The sequence below is a fragment of the Harpia harpyja genome, chromosome 14, assembly GCF_026419915.1.
Source record: "Harpia harpyja isolate bHarHar1 chromosome 14, bHarHar1 primary haplotype, whole genome shotgun sequence".
NCBI classification, from domain to species: domain Eukaryota; kingdom Metazoa; phylum Chordata; class Aves; order Accipitriformes; family Accipitridae; genus Harpia; species Harpia harpyja.
The window spans coordinates 36,525,553-36,542,392 of record NC_068953.1 but is presented as its reverse complement, the minus strand read 5'-3'; the positions used below and the strand labels follow the sequence as shown (position 1 = coordinate 36,542,392).

The window sequence follows — 16,840 nt, the reverse complement described above, 5'->3', positions numbered from 1 at the left end:
CCTTAGTAGTCAGACATGAATGTATGAGCTGACTGGTTTTACTTGTTACAGTCTTTGAATGATGCTGTATCGTAAATGTGCTTGGGTTGTTGTGTGCTAATTAGTGCAGTGGGATTCATACTCAAATAAGGAGGAATATGCAAGTTCTAATGTAGGCGTTGAGACAATACTGATTTCTGCCACCATACATTGTCATCACTTGCAGTTATGTAGACTTCCTGAATTCTGAAGGTGATTAGAAGCCAGACAGCTTAGATATTTGTTACTGCTTCAGTATAGTTTAGATTGGTTAATGTTGAATACTACCATAGTACTAAAAGCCTTGGACTGGCTATAAATCCATTTTGCTTAAAATTCCAGAACTGCAAACTGATCTGGCAGGCTTCTGAAATTCAGTCTTTGGTCCCAGTAGAACTTGAGAAGAATTTCTTCATACCAAGTCCTGTAGAAAAGGAGGCAGTTTGATATTAAAGGCAGTTGACAAATGTGAGGCTTATCTACCTGTAGTTCATGTATCTGTGTCCTATTAAAAGCTTTAAACAATGAAAGCAAAACAGGTTGTTCTGCTTGTCAAGGGGATGCTGTTACCGTGCATTATAGATTGTAAAAATGCAGGTGTAGTTTGTTGCACCTATTCATGGAATTGCTGTTCTGTGTAGCTATTGAAATAGAAGTTGTTGCTTATTTAGCATTTAACTTTGCTTGTAATAGAACAGCAGTATATTTGGGTGAATATGAGAGAACTTACTCCACTGTAAATATATTAAAACACTAGTATTAAATGTGTCTTTATGCTGAGCTTCTTGCTGTCCATGTGAGCAATATTTCTTGCTTTTAGCTAAAGATCTTTGATTTCTCCTAGAACTAAAGTATATGCATTTCCAGAAGCCTGTTTTGTGTCTGAGAAGAGCTTCTACTCATCTTCTGGCTGAATTCTCACATATGCTGGATCCAGGCTGCCTGCTACTGTAAATAAAACTCTGCTCTTAGCAAACTATTCACGTGCTAAGAAAAATGACAGTAGAAGACTGGATTTCTGTCCTGTGAGCGAGAGTGCTATTACAAACTGTTTCTCTTTCAGCGAGCTGGTGAAGCCATATGCCTTTCTGCTTCACTCATTGTCAAACAGTCTAAGCAAGGTTTGCATCCTAGCTTTTTTTCACTTGAGTCAGAAAGTTTACATTGCAATGAGATTTTGTTTAAGTTGAGTGGTTTTTGCTGTTGAGCGAGGAACCACGTTAGTATTAAAGAACAGTGGAAAAGTCTGAACAGCATGGTCCTGTCTATCAAGTAATACTCCGATAAGCAGGTTTTTAGCTTTTAAGTTGCCTGTATTGGGATTCCTTCCTCTTAAATGAAGTTATACCATAATGAAACTTGGACTTCTGTAAACATTCAAAGCAATATTTTCCAGTGTGGACTTGACTGTCATAATGAAGAACACAAAAAATAAACCAAGAAAAAACTAAAAACTTAGGTGTGAGCAAGATGGAATTTTTCTTTCCTCTAGCACATTTTTGGTTGCTAGTTTTTTTTCTAACTGTTACTGTTGAAGCCTATTTAGCATAGGACTTTAATCTGCACAGTATATGAAGTTACCTCTACTAGCTAGTTCAAGATAATCTCAAAGTATCTAAAGCAATTGAGCCATGGCAGCATGCAGTGTAGTAGGGGCTACTTAATATTAGTGAGAAAAATACCATAAATCAGCCTGTGCTTAATGCTAGGAGTACCACAGGTCCATTGCTTCCAGTACCAACTAGTTTGGTTTGCTCAATAGTGCTGTAGCTTGCAGTGTAGACTCTATCCAAGCCGTGTGTTAATTTGACTTGGTCAGTATCTCTGGTCTGTGCTATGATCCTGTATCTTTCTCACTACCCCTTTTCCTGTGCTTTCCAGCTAGTTTGCACTCTTGAAACTTGTACTAACTATTTTTAAGGTCAGCATTCTAGCAAAGCGAGTACTAAGTTTCTTCCCTTCCTCTGTGGAAGTCTTTCATATATTTGAAGAATATATTTTCTGTGGCTGTTGAAAGAAAAAAATCATGGGCTAAAATTGCAGCAAGTGAAATAAGGTCGATACATCAGGAAATACTTTTTATTTTTTTCTCCTTACCAAAAGAAAGAATAAGCTTTGGATTGCATTAGACAAGAATGTTGGTGTTGCTGTAATTTGGTCTTGCTAATATATGCTTATATCTGCCAGTGCTTTTCAGGGGACAGGGGATGACTTAGTTTCATTCTAGCTCTTTTTTCCTTGACTCCTGTGTCTGACATCTTCAGTTCCTGTATGGATTTCCTCTTGGCTATCTTGTAGCTGGGTATAAGGCAATCCTGCTGCTACTTTTGTGAGCAAAATGTCTCATTTCTTAGTTTTTAGAAGTAATGGCTCCCAAGAGGTTTCTTCTGTGTATTTAACTTTCTTGAATATACAGTATGTAGGGAGTTCCTATCCCCCTACTTAATCTGATGCAACTTGTCTTCTGTAGTGCAGAATCTACCAAAATTCATCTGTGTTACTCTAAGATCTGACAGCATAGGAAATACAGAACCAATAAATATTTTTGGTACCCTGTTGATAGGCTTGATAGAAGCTCTGTAGGACTGATTACACTGTAGTACATTGATTACATTTTCATGTTTCACTACACTGTCAGATGCTGATAATGATGAAGTGGTAGCCTCGACAATACAGAATTAGTGGATCTTGTAACTGACTTAACTTTAGGCTTGAGAGAAATCCCACTGAAATGCAATAGCAGTCTCTTAAGTGCAGTGGGTCTTAGGTTTTCCTGTGCTCTATATTCTGTAGCATAAGCACATACTTGGATGATGAATGCAGTGCTTAGCAGACTACCATGTGAGCCTCTAAATTGTCTTTTTCACTTTTTGCCACCTTCACTGATTGGAACAGCTGCCCTTTCTACATACAATAAGCCTATTTGCACGTCCTTTTTTAAAACTCATCTTGCTAATCTTTTCCTTGCTGATCTCTGCACCTTCTCATAGCTAATCTGTTTCTTCTGAAGCTGTATTGAGTCGATGGAAATGTCTTTTGGGGGCAATATCTTTTAAAATGTGATGTATGCTTCGGATGTTGCTAAAAGGCAAGAGAGCAAACTCACATCAGTACTACATCTAAACTAGTGCTAGCACAAAGCTTCCCCAGTCTGCCAAACTACTAAACTTGATGCAATGACCTATAAAGTGGCAACAGTATTTGTTGTTTGCTAGAGGCTGTGTGTGGCTGTTGGGTGATAAGATTGCTAGCACTCCTATCCTGTTTCCCACTGTCTCACATACCATTCTCATGTTTCTAGTCTGCTTCAGCACTGGTCTTTCACTTCTAGTGTAGGGCTGTCTTTCTTGGATTTGCTGTTTGTCCATCTCAGTTTTGGTGATACTGTTCAGTATTGCAACTGATGAGGAGAGACCAAAATCAGTGGCGGATACCAGAATTATGTTACTGCTGATTGTTGGATGTCTAGGTATGATCTGATTTTGATGGGGCAGTGTCATAGTTTGCCTGTGCCCTACACAGCAGTAGGTGTAAACTTTGCCCTGCTCTCCTACTTCCAGGTGAAAGGAATATCTGGAGGGAAAAAAAAAAAAAACCCACCACCAAAAAAACCCACCCAAGGCAGTCCTGCAACAGGTCATGTTTCCTTCTGTATAGTGTATCACAAGTATTAGTGCTCAAAAATGAGGCTAAATTGCAGGCTACTTGTTACGAGATGGAGAAGGAAGTGCTGGGAAAGCACAGCTGTACAGCTGCTCCTTGGCCATGTGTTACACCCCAGGCAGGTTTAATGGCCTGACAGCTGGCTGGGGCAGCAGAGGTAAACATGAGATGCAGAGTTTGCCCACCTGTTTCTTTACTACCTCACTATGGCAGTTGCCTTCATGATGCAGGCTTTGTTTTCATGATACATATTTAGTCCAGGCAGGTACCTTTGACTTGTCCTTGGTGTGACTGCAGTAATTGCTGCTGGATCTGTGCCTGGCAGCAGCTGTTGCTTCCCTCCATGTCTAGACTCCAGGATCACTGTTCAGCTGTATTTTGTGTGGTGTACTTACACTGCAGATGAACATCAAATACAGTTTCCCCATAACCTGAAAGCATGGCCAGGTTTTGTAGACGAAACTTGGACATGAACTTTAACCACACAAACTGAGACTCACTTAGTGATCCTGCTGGAGCGAGCAAAGAAGCACTTCTGCAGTTTCAACTTTTTAGTGCTATGCGATGGACAACACTTTCTTTTTGCTCTCACCTGCTTCCTTTGACCCCGAACGATCATGCTTCACATGAAAGCTTTTGAGTTGAAGCCTCTTCTGTCTTTGCCAGAGGGAAGCTTGCAAAGGTGTTACTACTGGTAACCGGTGAGCCACAGCACTGTGGGACCATAGAGCGATTCCTGTTGACACTCCAAAGAATGGACAGCTTTGCTTTCATCTTGGATGTGTGTGTGGTGCTTCAGGCAGCAGCCCCTTTCACCAAATGGGCTCCTACCCCCTTTCAAAGAGTAACTTCAGCTTTTTCGAGGATAACTGCAGTGTCAGACCTTTGCTAGCATCAGGCTGTGACTGAAGAACTGGAATTCATTTTCTTCAGGCAAATAAAATGCTTAAGTGAACCACTGATATTTGGGGGGCTTAGGAGCATCTAGGATGCCTTGCATGCAAAAGCAGTCTGTTTTGTAGACCAAAGTAGGGATTGGTCTAGAAAACTTACTTGAACAAAGTTCTTAATTTTTTTTCTCCCACCTGGACAAAGGAAGCAGTAAGATATGAAATTAAGTCATGCATGCCACTGAATGAGGCTGCCAGCAAATCAAGTAAACAGGAGTGGTGTTCGTATGATTGCATTGTGTAGTCCTGTGCCAGGCCTTTATGAAATACCTCACAGCCAACAGGCAAGACTTTATTTCATAGTACGTACTGTAGAAGAGCCAGGCACTCCTGGCACTTCCAGGACGTGGAGAATGCCTCATCCTTGGGAAGCGTGCTTGTGGCCAATAGTCCAGCACTCTACAAAGTGCTCTTGTGCTTTGAATACGATATCCATTTTAAAAGCTTAAACCCACTATTTCAGCCTGGCAGTGTTAGTATATGTGGGTGGGCAACAGATATCAGCATCGAGAAATGGTGTATTGAGGACACAGTACACAGACTGAGTAAACCTAAGTTAAACTTGGGGCCTGTGCTGGTAAGTGCTGTGGTTAAAAAAGGTGGCACAGGACCCTGCAGAGCAGGGAGGATGCATTTCTCCAGATCCCTTCCATCCCTAGAATAAGGGCTTCTCTTTGGTTTTGAATGCCCCCGTGGATGCTGAATTGAGCAGTGACCGTAGTAAAGCCCTTAGCTGCCACTTAGCAGAACAAAGTCACTGTCGCTCATGTCTCCCTTCCTCACAAGGGGTTCAGACACAAGAAGGGCTGTGCAGCCCTTCTCTAAAGACAAAGCATTTCTCACGTCTATCAGTGCATTGAAAGCTTTCCTATTCACACTTATGTTAACATTCTTATCCTGGGAAGGTTAAAGTTCACCAGTTTCCCAAGAAGTTCTTCCATGGACAGTTTTCGGCTTAAAATTTCAGAACAATTCTTCCTTAGATGCAGCTGTTGAGCATTTGTGCCCTTGCAAAGTGGAAGGGAATGTACTGAACTTCCCCACATGCTTCCTGCATTGAGTGTGTGTTATCTCATGTCTGCAACCCCCTTCCCAAGAGCCATCGAGTCATATTCCAAAACAAGCAATGGCACTGGGTGCACAATGTAATTTGCCTTTTTGTACAAGATTTTTCCATTGCAAATATTGATCTGACCACCACCCAATGCTAGCTTGTTTAGACTGAGTCTGGGTTTAACAATCACAAGAATACTTAGCATGCCAGAAGGATTTTCAGCTTGTGATGTCAAAGTGCTTTACAAGCTCCCCATGATGAATGGAGAAACTGAGGTATGAGGTATGACTTTTCCAAAGTCATACCGTTGCTTCACAAAGTCAGTCACTTTTTTATTAAAGGGTTTAGCTTGGGCTCCTTGAACAGTCCAAGCGTGTAATCCCACACTCAGGAAATTTCATTCAAGTTTAGGCTAGAATTTCTTTAGCTGTACTGTGTGTCCATTTACCCTGAGGCAGGGGCTGCAGCAAATGCCAGAATTTCAAAGTCAAAGAGAATTCAAGTCAAAGCACCACTGATGCAGTTATAGTTCATTCAGTATTGCACCAGTTAACACACCGGTTACTTCTCCGTATGTCTGCTCTTGATTTGGTGGTTTAATTGAGTTATGGTAAGGGCAGCAAAGCTGGGGTTATGTGTGCCGGTTTATGTTTTCAAATCTGTACAACACTGGCTCTTTTAGATCCAATAAGCAAAATTCCTTCTGATTTCAAAGAACTTCTTAGGACATCTGTTCCCTCTTTGCTGCCACCCCACACACCCCCCCCGTGGTGGTTTTTGTACCCTCTTTATCCTCAAGATGGTATGTGACGACCCCTGGCTGTAAACTGGTAGCTACATTCTAAGCCCAATTCTGTTTGCCCAGTGGTTTTGGAGGATTTTGTCTTTCCTCTTAGAAATTTCAGGGATGTCAAGTCTGATTTCTCCTGATTTTGCTGGGATGTCTCAGTGATTTCTATTAGAGTTTTATATCTAAAAGCAAGATTTAGTCTGTGCTTTTGGTCAGAATACACCACCACAGTCAATTTGCCTTTTGGGCCCTTGTGTCAGACAGAAATGCTGCAGCTACATGGCACACAGCAGTGATAGGCTGTAAATGTGCTCTTAATATTGCACCAAGCGGCTTTGTGCCAGATCAGGTGTCAGCTGTCCTTTAACAGCTGGTAGAAGGACAGGATGAGCACTGTACCATGTGCGCTGCCTAATTTGATGGAAATATGATTATCTGGCCATTCTAGAAGCAGATCAAATTTGCACTGTGCATGATCCAGGAGTGCACAGATCTGGAAACAACTGTGGCTCTGAGCTTCCCTCATCCAAAATGCGAGCTGGCCACTGAAATGAGATAATTGCTGACAAAGAGTAGATATTGGCTAACAGTTTGACTGGAAGTTCTTTGCCCTCTCTGCTTGCTCTCAGTAGATGGGGCGTTGTCATTTTGTTAATAACCTAGTCACAGGCAGAACGCTAACTCCTGTTCCTCTTCCAAAATCTAGTTACTCCACACAAGTATCCCTTCCCCTACAAAAAACAGTCCATTAGCCCCTGCAGGCCCCTAGCAGCCATTTGCTTTCCAGAAGCCCAGTGTGACTTAGCATCACAACTTTCTCTCCTTCCTCTTCATAGGGAACAAAACCCCAGCTATTCTCTCTCCTTTAGCCTCAGCTACAGTGAGCATCCCCAACACATCACAGCTGCACTATAAAAACAGCTGGGATTGGGCACTGTCATTAATTTAGGAAGCAGGTGAATATTGCTGGTGGGTGGTAGTGACTGACCCTAATGCTGTTTTTATATTTTTGTTTTGTAACAGCCAGTTCTGCTTTACTTCAGAGGCTTGGCCACGTGGTTGTGCCCATAACCCCATGGCAGCAAGGAGACATGGATCTCAGGGTGAAGGCCAAGCTAAGGGCATCTTCCTGCTCTCCTTGCTCACTAGCAATGAGTGTAGTTTCTGTTTGAGGACACGTGAGGTGTTGGTAGCTATGTGGCTGGTAACTGCACTTGCTTTCAAAGCCTCAGCCCTGCAAGCTGGAGAGCAACAAAGCAGGGAAAAGACATGGTATTGAGCAGCAGAGGCTGCTTTTCAGGCCTTTACAGTTTGTCCTGTACTGTGTGGAGTTGTTGCCAGTCCACACTGAAGGTTAAGAGTGACCTTTCAGCGCAGCAGATTGTGTTTGTATAGTAGTGATGTAGAGTCCCCCGGGTTCTCTAAGCCTGCACAGTTAAGCCAGCTAGCAGTAATACAGCCAAGAGGTTACATAGTACCAGGGAAGAAAGTATATTAGTTATCCACGAGTGTTTAGGTTAGATGTTTCTTAATGCCCAACCAGGCTCCTATTAGACACCACCTGATGCCTGGCTTGTAATGAATCTCCTCTTGGCATCTGTGTGCTTCCACTCTAAACTGCATTCAGTAATCAGTAAGGACTGAGCTGCAATTGGGAGTCTTTGCCTAGAAAATTACCTCTGGAAAGGAGACTCAGACCTCAAATACACCTCTTGAAGAGGCAAGACGACAAGGAATCCAAGGTAAGAGTTGCTACTGTTCATGTCTTTCGTATATGATATGTCAACACTTCAGCGGAAGTATGCCAGGGTTATTCGTAATACAGAGTTCAAGCCATAGTCCTCAAGGAGGTGGCAAACACTTCAAACCTTGAACAGCTGCTGTACTCCTGCTGTTGCTGACTGCTCAGCTGTAAAGGGGTTGATTTCTTCCTTTCAGCTGACTAGTGAAAAATGCTAGAAGCTAGCTGTCTGTAGTAATGACAGGAGGTCTTTTCTTTGTGGTTGGCTGTCCTAGAGCTGGGTCACCTGGATCTCTTTGGTTTAGTCTGACACTACTTTGACCAAGTTTTACTACTGGCTTGTGGGCTCTGAATGCCATATGCAGCAGCTGAAATCTGTTCTGTGCAGAGATGGGCCTCACGCTGCTCTTGTAGACATTTCCTAATTATATATGGTTGTTGTTGGTTAAATGTTAAACAGGTTTTCCTGTTCTTCTCCTTAACTAGTAATAACATGGTAAAAGAGAATAATGTGCATATCTGAGTCTGGTTTAAGGGTACTGTTGGGCTAGATTGCCTACTTCCAACCTTTGAATTCTTGTTGCGTTTAAAGGAATAATAGAACAGATTACCACTACACTTTTTCGTAGCAATCTCATGGCCATGTTCCTCAAATCCAAAATCCATCTGGAAGAGCAGCAGGTGTCAGCCTCAGTCCCTTTCTATTCTGTTGTGGTTTGCGAGGGAAATTACTTCCAATCTTTCTTGCTGCTCATGTTTAATGGATAGATGATGCCTCTTTCTTATGGCGTAGTCAGAATTTTGAGAGTTAACAGTTACAGGTCTGAAATTGTTCAGCATGAAATACTTGTTGCCTGTTGCGCAAACTGAAGTTCTGCAGTGCTAAGTCAAAAACAGCTCAGTAACTTTATTGTAACTTCCCTTTACTTGGTTTGTATGTACATACATACTAGCCGCAGGCTGTAAATAGGTAGTTAGGGTCCCCCCTTGCAGAGCAGCTGACAAAAGCATGTTCCTTGCTCTCTGGGAACAGCTTCTTGTGTGTGAACGCCCTCAGAGCCAGAGCACTAGCAGTGTCAGTAAAGAGGTAGTCTGCTTGTTGTGAGTGTGGTGTGCTATGAAATACGAGTTAACTGGACAAACACACAACTTTGCCACTGTTGTTTTGTCCCTCCATGTTGCTGGGCACCTCCTTGCCATAAAATGGCTGTCAAAATGAAAGTGGAGGCTTATCAGAAGCGTTTGTCCAAAAAGAATTTCAGCCAAAAATGTTAGAGTTTAGTTTAAGAATGCCTCCCACTGGAGAGAGCCTATTTCAGTTTCCCATTATAACTGAAAATTAAATGATTACTTGAATGCGTCAGTTTTGTTACCTAAGTGTTAACAAACTGGGGAGGAAACATTGTTACTAAGACAATATTAAGGTAGTAACCTACATTTGACCTTCTGACTTTTCCTACAGATGGGGGTGGATGACACCTAAAATGTGGGTGTACTCAGAGGGTGTGGGTATTTCTTGATATCTCTGTTCTATTTCTGACAAGTGCTGCCACACTGATAGGGCAAACTGCCTAGATACAGCTTGGTAACTACTTAGCAGCAAAATTCTTCTATGTAAAGCAGAGGAATTGAATCATGAGAAAACATTGCAGCTGCTTTTTCATTTCCTGAACAGGCTGGAGTTAGCATGTGGGACTCAAATGCTATGACACTGGGTAGATTTTGAAATATCTATAGCCTCTTGCACTTACAACAGTATTTACTTGACAGAAGAAGAGATAGGTAGAAAGGAAACCAGTTTCTTGAGTTTAACAGCAAAAATTTGAAATTATTTGATGGGGTAGAAACAGCAGTTACCACGCTACTAGCTGTCTGTCAGTGATGTAGACCATGTGGTACATGTAGGCAAAGATGATCTGTAACAGGATTTCAGGGTAACCAGGACTGGGTACTGCAGTGTCTTGTGTGAGGCTCTTTGGGCCCCCAGAGAAGTGAGAAGTCTTAGCAAAATCCATGTGTCACACATAATTAGAGGAGATGCATCTCAATGGTTTTGTTTTGTTTTTTTTTCTCTTTAATTAAGATAATCTGCAAAACATCTACCTAAATTTATTTAAGTATTTCTTTGTTTATTACAGTTCTCTTTGTGAAAGACTTGAGTGTTCAAGAAGCAAATATATTAAATCTCTCATACTTTAGGTTTCCTCTCATGCTGTACATAATGAGCGATGTTGTAGTTGTCTCTGACAGCTACCATTTACACTGCAGAGGCCTAGTTGAAAGTATTGTGGACCATCTTTCTGTCACTGTTCGATTCAGACGTGGTCACAGAAACCTGTCGTTAACATCTTCAGCACTACTGTTCATACAACCTAGTGCCTTAAATGCCGTTCAAGTTCCTGCAGTTCCTCTGAGCCTGTGCTAATGCGAGGTACTAAGAGCCCTTCAGCACTCACGCAGATGTGCTACATAATAACTTGGGGAAGTGTGGGAAGGACAAGTGTGCCTGTGCAAAGGACTGCAGGGAACTAAAAGAAAAGAGCCTGAAGCAATTTTTATTCCATTCTTGAAGCAAGAAATTAGAATAAGGTACTGTAAGTGCCTCTGACCTTAATTCTGTTTCATTTAAGGAATAATTGCATTGACCATTACAGCTTTTTCTTCTGTCTAGATTTCTCTTTGTCTTTCCTGCTATGTCTTAGCTAACAGTTCCTCCCTGCTCTCTCCCTTTTGTGTAGCAATTTGATGCATTTTCATTGACGTGGTTCAGTTTTAAGACCTTGGCAAACAAGGTCATTCTTCCCCCAGAAATAGCGTGCTCTGCTTCAGATTAAATCACCGATTTTTTTTTTTTTTTTAACCATCTCAAAATACTGAAAAGGGAGGAGTGGCAGAAAGTATCTATTGATCCCTTGCTAAGTACAGTGGCAGCTGGAAACGTTCTTAAATACTAAACTAGAAAGACGGGTAGAGCTGAAATCTGTGAAATACAATGAATCTGAACAGTGTGAATTCTTTGAAGAGGGTTTGTTGAAGAACCACCACACTAAAAGTGCCTGGAAAGGAACCAGGACATGCCTATGCCAGCAATCCCAGAGGTGCAAAGGCTGTAGATAGCAGAGACAGAAGAGCATGCAGGCAGAAGAGGAGGAAAGGATTAGCCAGGTGGACAGAGGAGTTGAAAGGAGAATGCACTGATGACACAGGTATGCAGATTACATGAGGAGGTCATTGGCAGTTCTCTCTTGTGCTCAGAGGAGAGGGATCAGGGCAGTGCAGCACTGCTCTGTGTTGGTTTTGTCGTTGTTTTTTTAAACATGAAAAATCCCAGGGAGGTGTCAGGGAAACCATCCAACCAAGGCAAAAGCAATGCTTGGGCTCATCGTCTGTCCTTATTTTGCTGCCCCAGAATCCAGTGCAAAGCAGAGCCATGGATAGCATGGATTTCATTGTATTAGGAGATGGCCATGATAGGGAGTGCCTGATGTTTTCTTACTACTGATGTGTCTCGGTCCTTCGAGTGTTCCTCTCTAGCTGCATTCATTGTTTTTTGTATTTTCATCAGTGACACTGATAAAGAACACTGGAGGGTTCCCCACCTTTCTCCCTGGTTACACACGTGCTATAAGGGGAACTTGAAAGGGGGCTGTTAAAAGGAACTTAAGAGAGCTTCTTCCTTGCTTTGCACAGCTAAGACCGTGCAACATCAAAGCTATCTGCTTTCTGAGTGTGCTTTCCACCCCACTGTCAAAAATGCTTGCATGGCCTGTGCAGTGAGAGAAGGGGATCCATGGCAGAGAACATGGCTGCTGTGACCATGAGGGTGGCTTACAGGCTGGCTGGAGGTGGGCCTCCATCCTGGAGAAACAGCATTTGTTTCCTTGATCTTTTTCCTTTAGTGCAGTTAAGTTCTGGGCAGGATTTTCCTCCCACATTCGCCAAGCTTTGCAACACTGATGGCAGCACAGTGTGCTGAAGGTAGGAAGAACTGTGGTAAGAAACACAAGTCCTAACCTCTCTGAGGTGAAGACAGTTTTTGCAGACAGTGTAGGCCAGGAGGTGCTGGGATGGGGCAGCAGGAAGGAAGAGGAAAGCGTGGTCAGTTGATTATTTCCTGACTGGTAATTGTAGAAGACAGTATTATGGGTTGCCCTTGGTCAGCTGAAGCAGACCTTGTGTGCTGTTTGTTTTCAGTAATAGAATATTTTTAAAGTCTGACGACTGGGGCTTCTTTTCATCAAAGCTTTTCGAGGTAAGACCCTGGCACAAAGCCTCGCTGCCCATTCCTTTCTGCTGTCCACCAGCCATCCTCGTTTTCTTCAATGACAACTACAATGTCTCCTTCACTGATGTCCAGTTCATCCATGTTCTGAAAGGAGACAGGGAAAGGAAATGTGGTTAGCCTGAGAGCACAGGAGGACCCAAACATGTATCTGGTGGGGTTTTTTTACCCTGCCTTTCATCAACAGTCTGCCAGTGTCCTTCCAGTTGGGATTGAGCCTGAAATACCAGACAGTGAGGTATTAAACACTTACTGAACTGGCTATTTCCTTAAGATCCTCAAATTTCCCCTGCCTCCATGGTGTGTCCTCCTGAGAAACTTGACTGTTGTGTTATTGGGGAAGGCCAGAAAGGGTTAAATATGACTGTCCTAAACCAGCTAACCATGACCATGCATAGTCTGCAGGTGTTGCTAAATAAAACAGTGCACAGCTTAATTCCCAAAGGAGATGATAACTGTGTCTCTACTAATCCAGGCCTTAAATAGGTCTCTCAGTTCTTTTAATACAGAACAGCAGTGACCAGTGGAGGTACAGCAACTCTTCCTGAGATAGGTAACTTTTATCTCCAAGTCAAATGGAGTAGTTGCAAGTAAGCTATTGCTGATCTCTCAGGCAGCTATCAGTATGTTCAGTGGTGCTGTCCTATTTTCCATGGGAAACCACTTTGCTACCCGCAGTGTAGTAAAATAGAAAACAGTGTAAGAGAGGCTTCCAGATGTGTTTGACGAGTCAGCTAAATCTAAATTTAATGTACCTGACTAGGTAAGAACGGACTCAAAAAGTGAGACGCCTCAATATACAATATACTAAAAGTAGTAACAGGCTCTTTTCTCAGCAGGGAAAATATGTGTGTGTCACATTTTTAAGGCAACTCCTAGAGTAAGGATCTGACAAAGAAATCCAGCAGTTTCCTCAGGGGAACTGCCATTAACAGTGAGGTACTTTCAGCTGTGCTTGGATGAAATTTCAGGCAAATAATAAAAGTGTTTAAAACAAAGCAAAAAAAGAACACATAATAAAAGGTGTCAGAATGCTGCTGTACCTAAGAGAAAGTGCTCCTTTCCAACCCTTTCTCTGTTTTCATAATTTATCTATTTTGTCACATGCCAGCATTTTGTCAATGTTGGCTATTGATGGCAGGTCCCTTGGTGTGAGGGTCTGTCTGCACTGTAACATAAGACCTCCTGGATGCTGTTCTTCTGCCAATCTAAAGGTAATAAAAGGAACCTTTAAACTGACATGTAATTGAACTGTGAAAATCCCATTAGGGCAAGCTAATGGTTTAGCAAGAGTCCAAGAGGTTCTGGAGTCCATCTGAATAAGCAAATTTTCATAACCAGTCCATTCATAACCTTTTACTAATGGTACTATGCCTAGATATGTCTGAAGCCAATGAGACTTCAACATCCCAGTTAAGGATGCAGGTTGCTCTTTATAGCAATCTTCTGGTACATGGACCACGTCCACTGTGATTCTGCAACTTGCAACATGGAAGTACAGGGAGTGTCATTTATGGGGGTTCAGTCCTCTCCGGCATGGACCGCCAGTGTGTTAAAACTGGAGCAGGACTGTCCAGATGGTAAGTGAGATCAAATGCAGAAGAGTTCCTAGATAAGCATCTGTCACATATTCTTACACGAGGAATCTGTAGCCATTTTCCCTAGGAAAACATTTCTCAAGAGACCTAAGTTCAGAATGCACAATACTGCATACTTAGCCATCATCCCCTAAAAAATAGTTTTCCTTGTGTTTGCGGTCTCCTGTACATCTAGAAGGAGGTTGTAACAGCTCAGCAGTAATTTAGGAGTGATTACACATTAGTGTAGTCTTGCAAAGAATCTCACTGTTTCATCTTAAGGTAGCATGGTCTAGTGATATGTGCCAAGAACTGGCAGTTGGGATTCCTGGCTTCTGCATGTGACCTTGACCAATAATTCTGTAAGTGTCCCTCACTGTAAAGTGAAGCCAACACCTCCTTCACGGAATTAACACTTCAAAGATGTTTGGATCAACATAATCTATTTTAAATCTGATGCTATGAAATATTTATTTTGAAGCCTTTCGTTACCTGGGCTGTGTAGTCATAGAGTACTCTGTAGTCCTGTGATGATGTGATTCCAGCTTGTTCATTTACATAAATGGATGCATAGACTCCATCTGTTTTCTCTGCTAGGGGAAGGGAAAAAAAAAACCACAGAAAAACAAAAAAACCCTCAGAAACGGAGTTCAGTTGCTTATAAATGCATGGGATCATATGCAAGAGTTCACAAATACAAGGGTTTCTGTTCTCTGTCTGGAGATGTACATGTGTAGAAAAGCTGCTGTGAACTGTAGGTAAAGTCTTGCACAAAAACTGCGTCCCATTGATTAGATGACAATATACCCACTGAACTTTGTGGGAGGTCAGAAACTAGCTTTAGCCTCATCCAGGTTGGGAGAAATGTTTACCCTGCTAAAGCACAATCCAAATGGTCCAAAGAGGGAAATGCTGTGATTAAAGTGGTTTAAAATGGGTGCTACTGGTGGCACAAAATTCCAGCAGTTCAGTGACTCACATAGGGCTTTTCTTTTTCCCTTGAGAAAAATGGAAAATACTGTGCCAATGGGTCACCAGACATTTCCCAGCAGTTTACACAGTCCCCATATAGCTATTTGTCACTGACATAACTTTTTTGGCAGATGTTGTTTTAATCCAGCTTGTCATAATTAGGGAAACCTCTTATTCCTTCCCAGCATCTGCCTGGGAGCTTCCCCTGCCATTGAGGCAAGCAGAAGTTTCCCACAAATGACTCCCTGGTGGGATGATAGCGCTCTGACAGCACACAGAGTGGCCCGGGTGCCTGTATCTTCCCCTAGTCAATCCTTGGTGTAGTTGTCCTGCTCTAAGGAGCACTGTCAGCTCCTTGACTTTTCAGATATTGAAAGACAAGCATGGGAGCAGTTGAAAAAGCTGAATGCAGAGAGTGTTTGCCATTCCTGGGGGGTCTTATCCAGGGAATGCTCTCCCCTCCTGTCGCTAGCCTAAGGAAGTTCAGGAGTGACTACCCTTAACTGCTCAACACTGTGTTGCTCTACACGTGCCTGAGCCCAAGCTGACACTTGGCAGGTCCAGCTGGTGTTTGATAGCACTGGAGAGTCTCCCCTGGCTGAGCACCAAATGCAACAAATAAGATGGTCTGGGCTTCATTTCTGGGTGCCCAAGCAGGCAGGCCTGACAAAGGAAATTGATTTGGCTGTGTTTTAAAGCTGTTCTAAAACAGCTTTTTATTTTCTTTAGGCAAGAATCACAGTTAAAATGTTTTTGTTTTAAATCAAACCAATAAAAATGTCATAAGCTGTTACTTTCTGCATAGTCAAAATACTGTGTTTTAAATGTCATCTGATAAATGCCTAGTTGCAATGGTTACAATAAGACAGTGTAACTGTGAAACAAGATGGATATTTGTATTCATAAGGCATGAACCTGGTCTGTTAAAAACTTTGGGTATTCTCTTGGGCTTTTTAGAGGTAGTGTATTCTACCTTCGAAGAAAACTATTATCTAAGTCAGACTGTGTTGTTCTGAATGTACAGTTCCCCCCTTGCCTAGACAGAGGTTTTGAACATTATATGGATTATTTGGCACTTTAAACTAGGAAATTTGTTTCATACACATCCAAGCTAAATTGATTTCCAGACTACTCTTACTCTTGACTGCCAACATGTGAATATCTGCTGTACCATTTCTGCTCTGTGTCAAGGGTTGATTTAGCAATGTGATCTAAAACAAACATATCTGGTAAACTTATTTCCTGAAGAGGCATACCAAGAGGAGGGGCTGAAGGAGTGGCACTTTCCGTGTTGTTTTTGCTGCTTCCATGCAGTAATCCGGAGAATCTGCAGAAACAAGGCAATGACAAAATGAGTGAACAGGACTGGGTATGAGCATTCCTTCAACTCAGCTGTCTGACTCAACCTTCCCTCCATCTGCTGCAGCACTGGGTAGATGTCACCTCTTCCCGTGGCTGTTTATTTTCATTTATGCTGTAGATATATTTATCTTCAGTTAAAAATATATTTTTTTAAAAATGCAGCAGAATACTGAACCATCAGCCATCACTAAATTGTGCATAAAATGCATCAAATAGTATTTTGTTGTTGATCCAAAGGCTCATGCTGCAAAACTCCAATTATTTCACAACATTAATATGAGAATTATGAGTTGTTTATAAGAGATTAGCATCTCTTTGTCTTTAAGGAAAACTCTGATACAATTTAAAATACAAAGCTTGTATAATGAGCCTTTCAAAAAACTGTGAGTTTAAGTGAAATTCTTTTTTTTTTTTTTTTTTCCTTTTCTATC

The 16,840-nt window shown here is 42.0% G+C and overlaps 1 protein-coding gene across 2 annotated transcripts in view; it reads right to left on the bottom strand.

The window, feature by feature from the left end:
• Window positions 1–9,021: 9,021 nt before the first annotated feature.
• The window catches only part of PSTPIP1 (proline-serine-threonine phosphatase interacting protein 1), a 59,882-nt gene continuing 52,063 nt past the window's right edge, over window positions 9,022–16,840 (bottom strand). Inside the window, exons 13-15 of one of the 2 annotated variants that reach the window (XM_052808430.1) lie at window positions 16,304–16,374; window positions 14,568–14,665; window positions 9,022–12,585 (exon numbers count right to left, since the gene is read on the bottom strand). In XM_052808430.1, coding sequence (XP_052664390.1) covers window positions 12,454–12,585; window positions 14,568–14,665; window positions 16,304–16,374 — 301 coding nt within the window. In that variant the 3' untranslated portion in view covers window positions 9,022–12,453. Of the gene's footprint in view, window positions 12,586–14,567; window positions 14,669–16,303; window positions 16,375–16,840 lie in introns of both variants that reach the window. The other variant, XM_052808429.1, reaches the window with a different exon arrangement.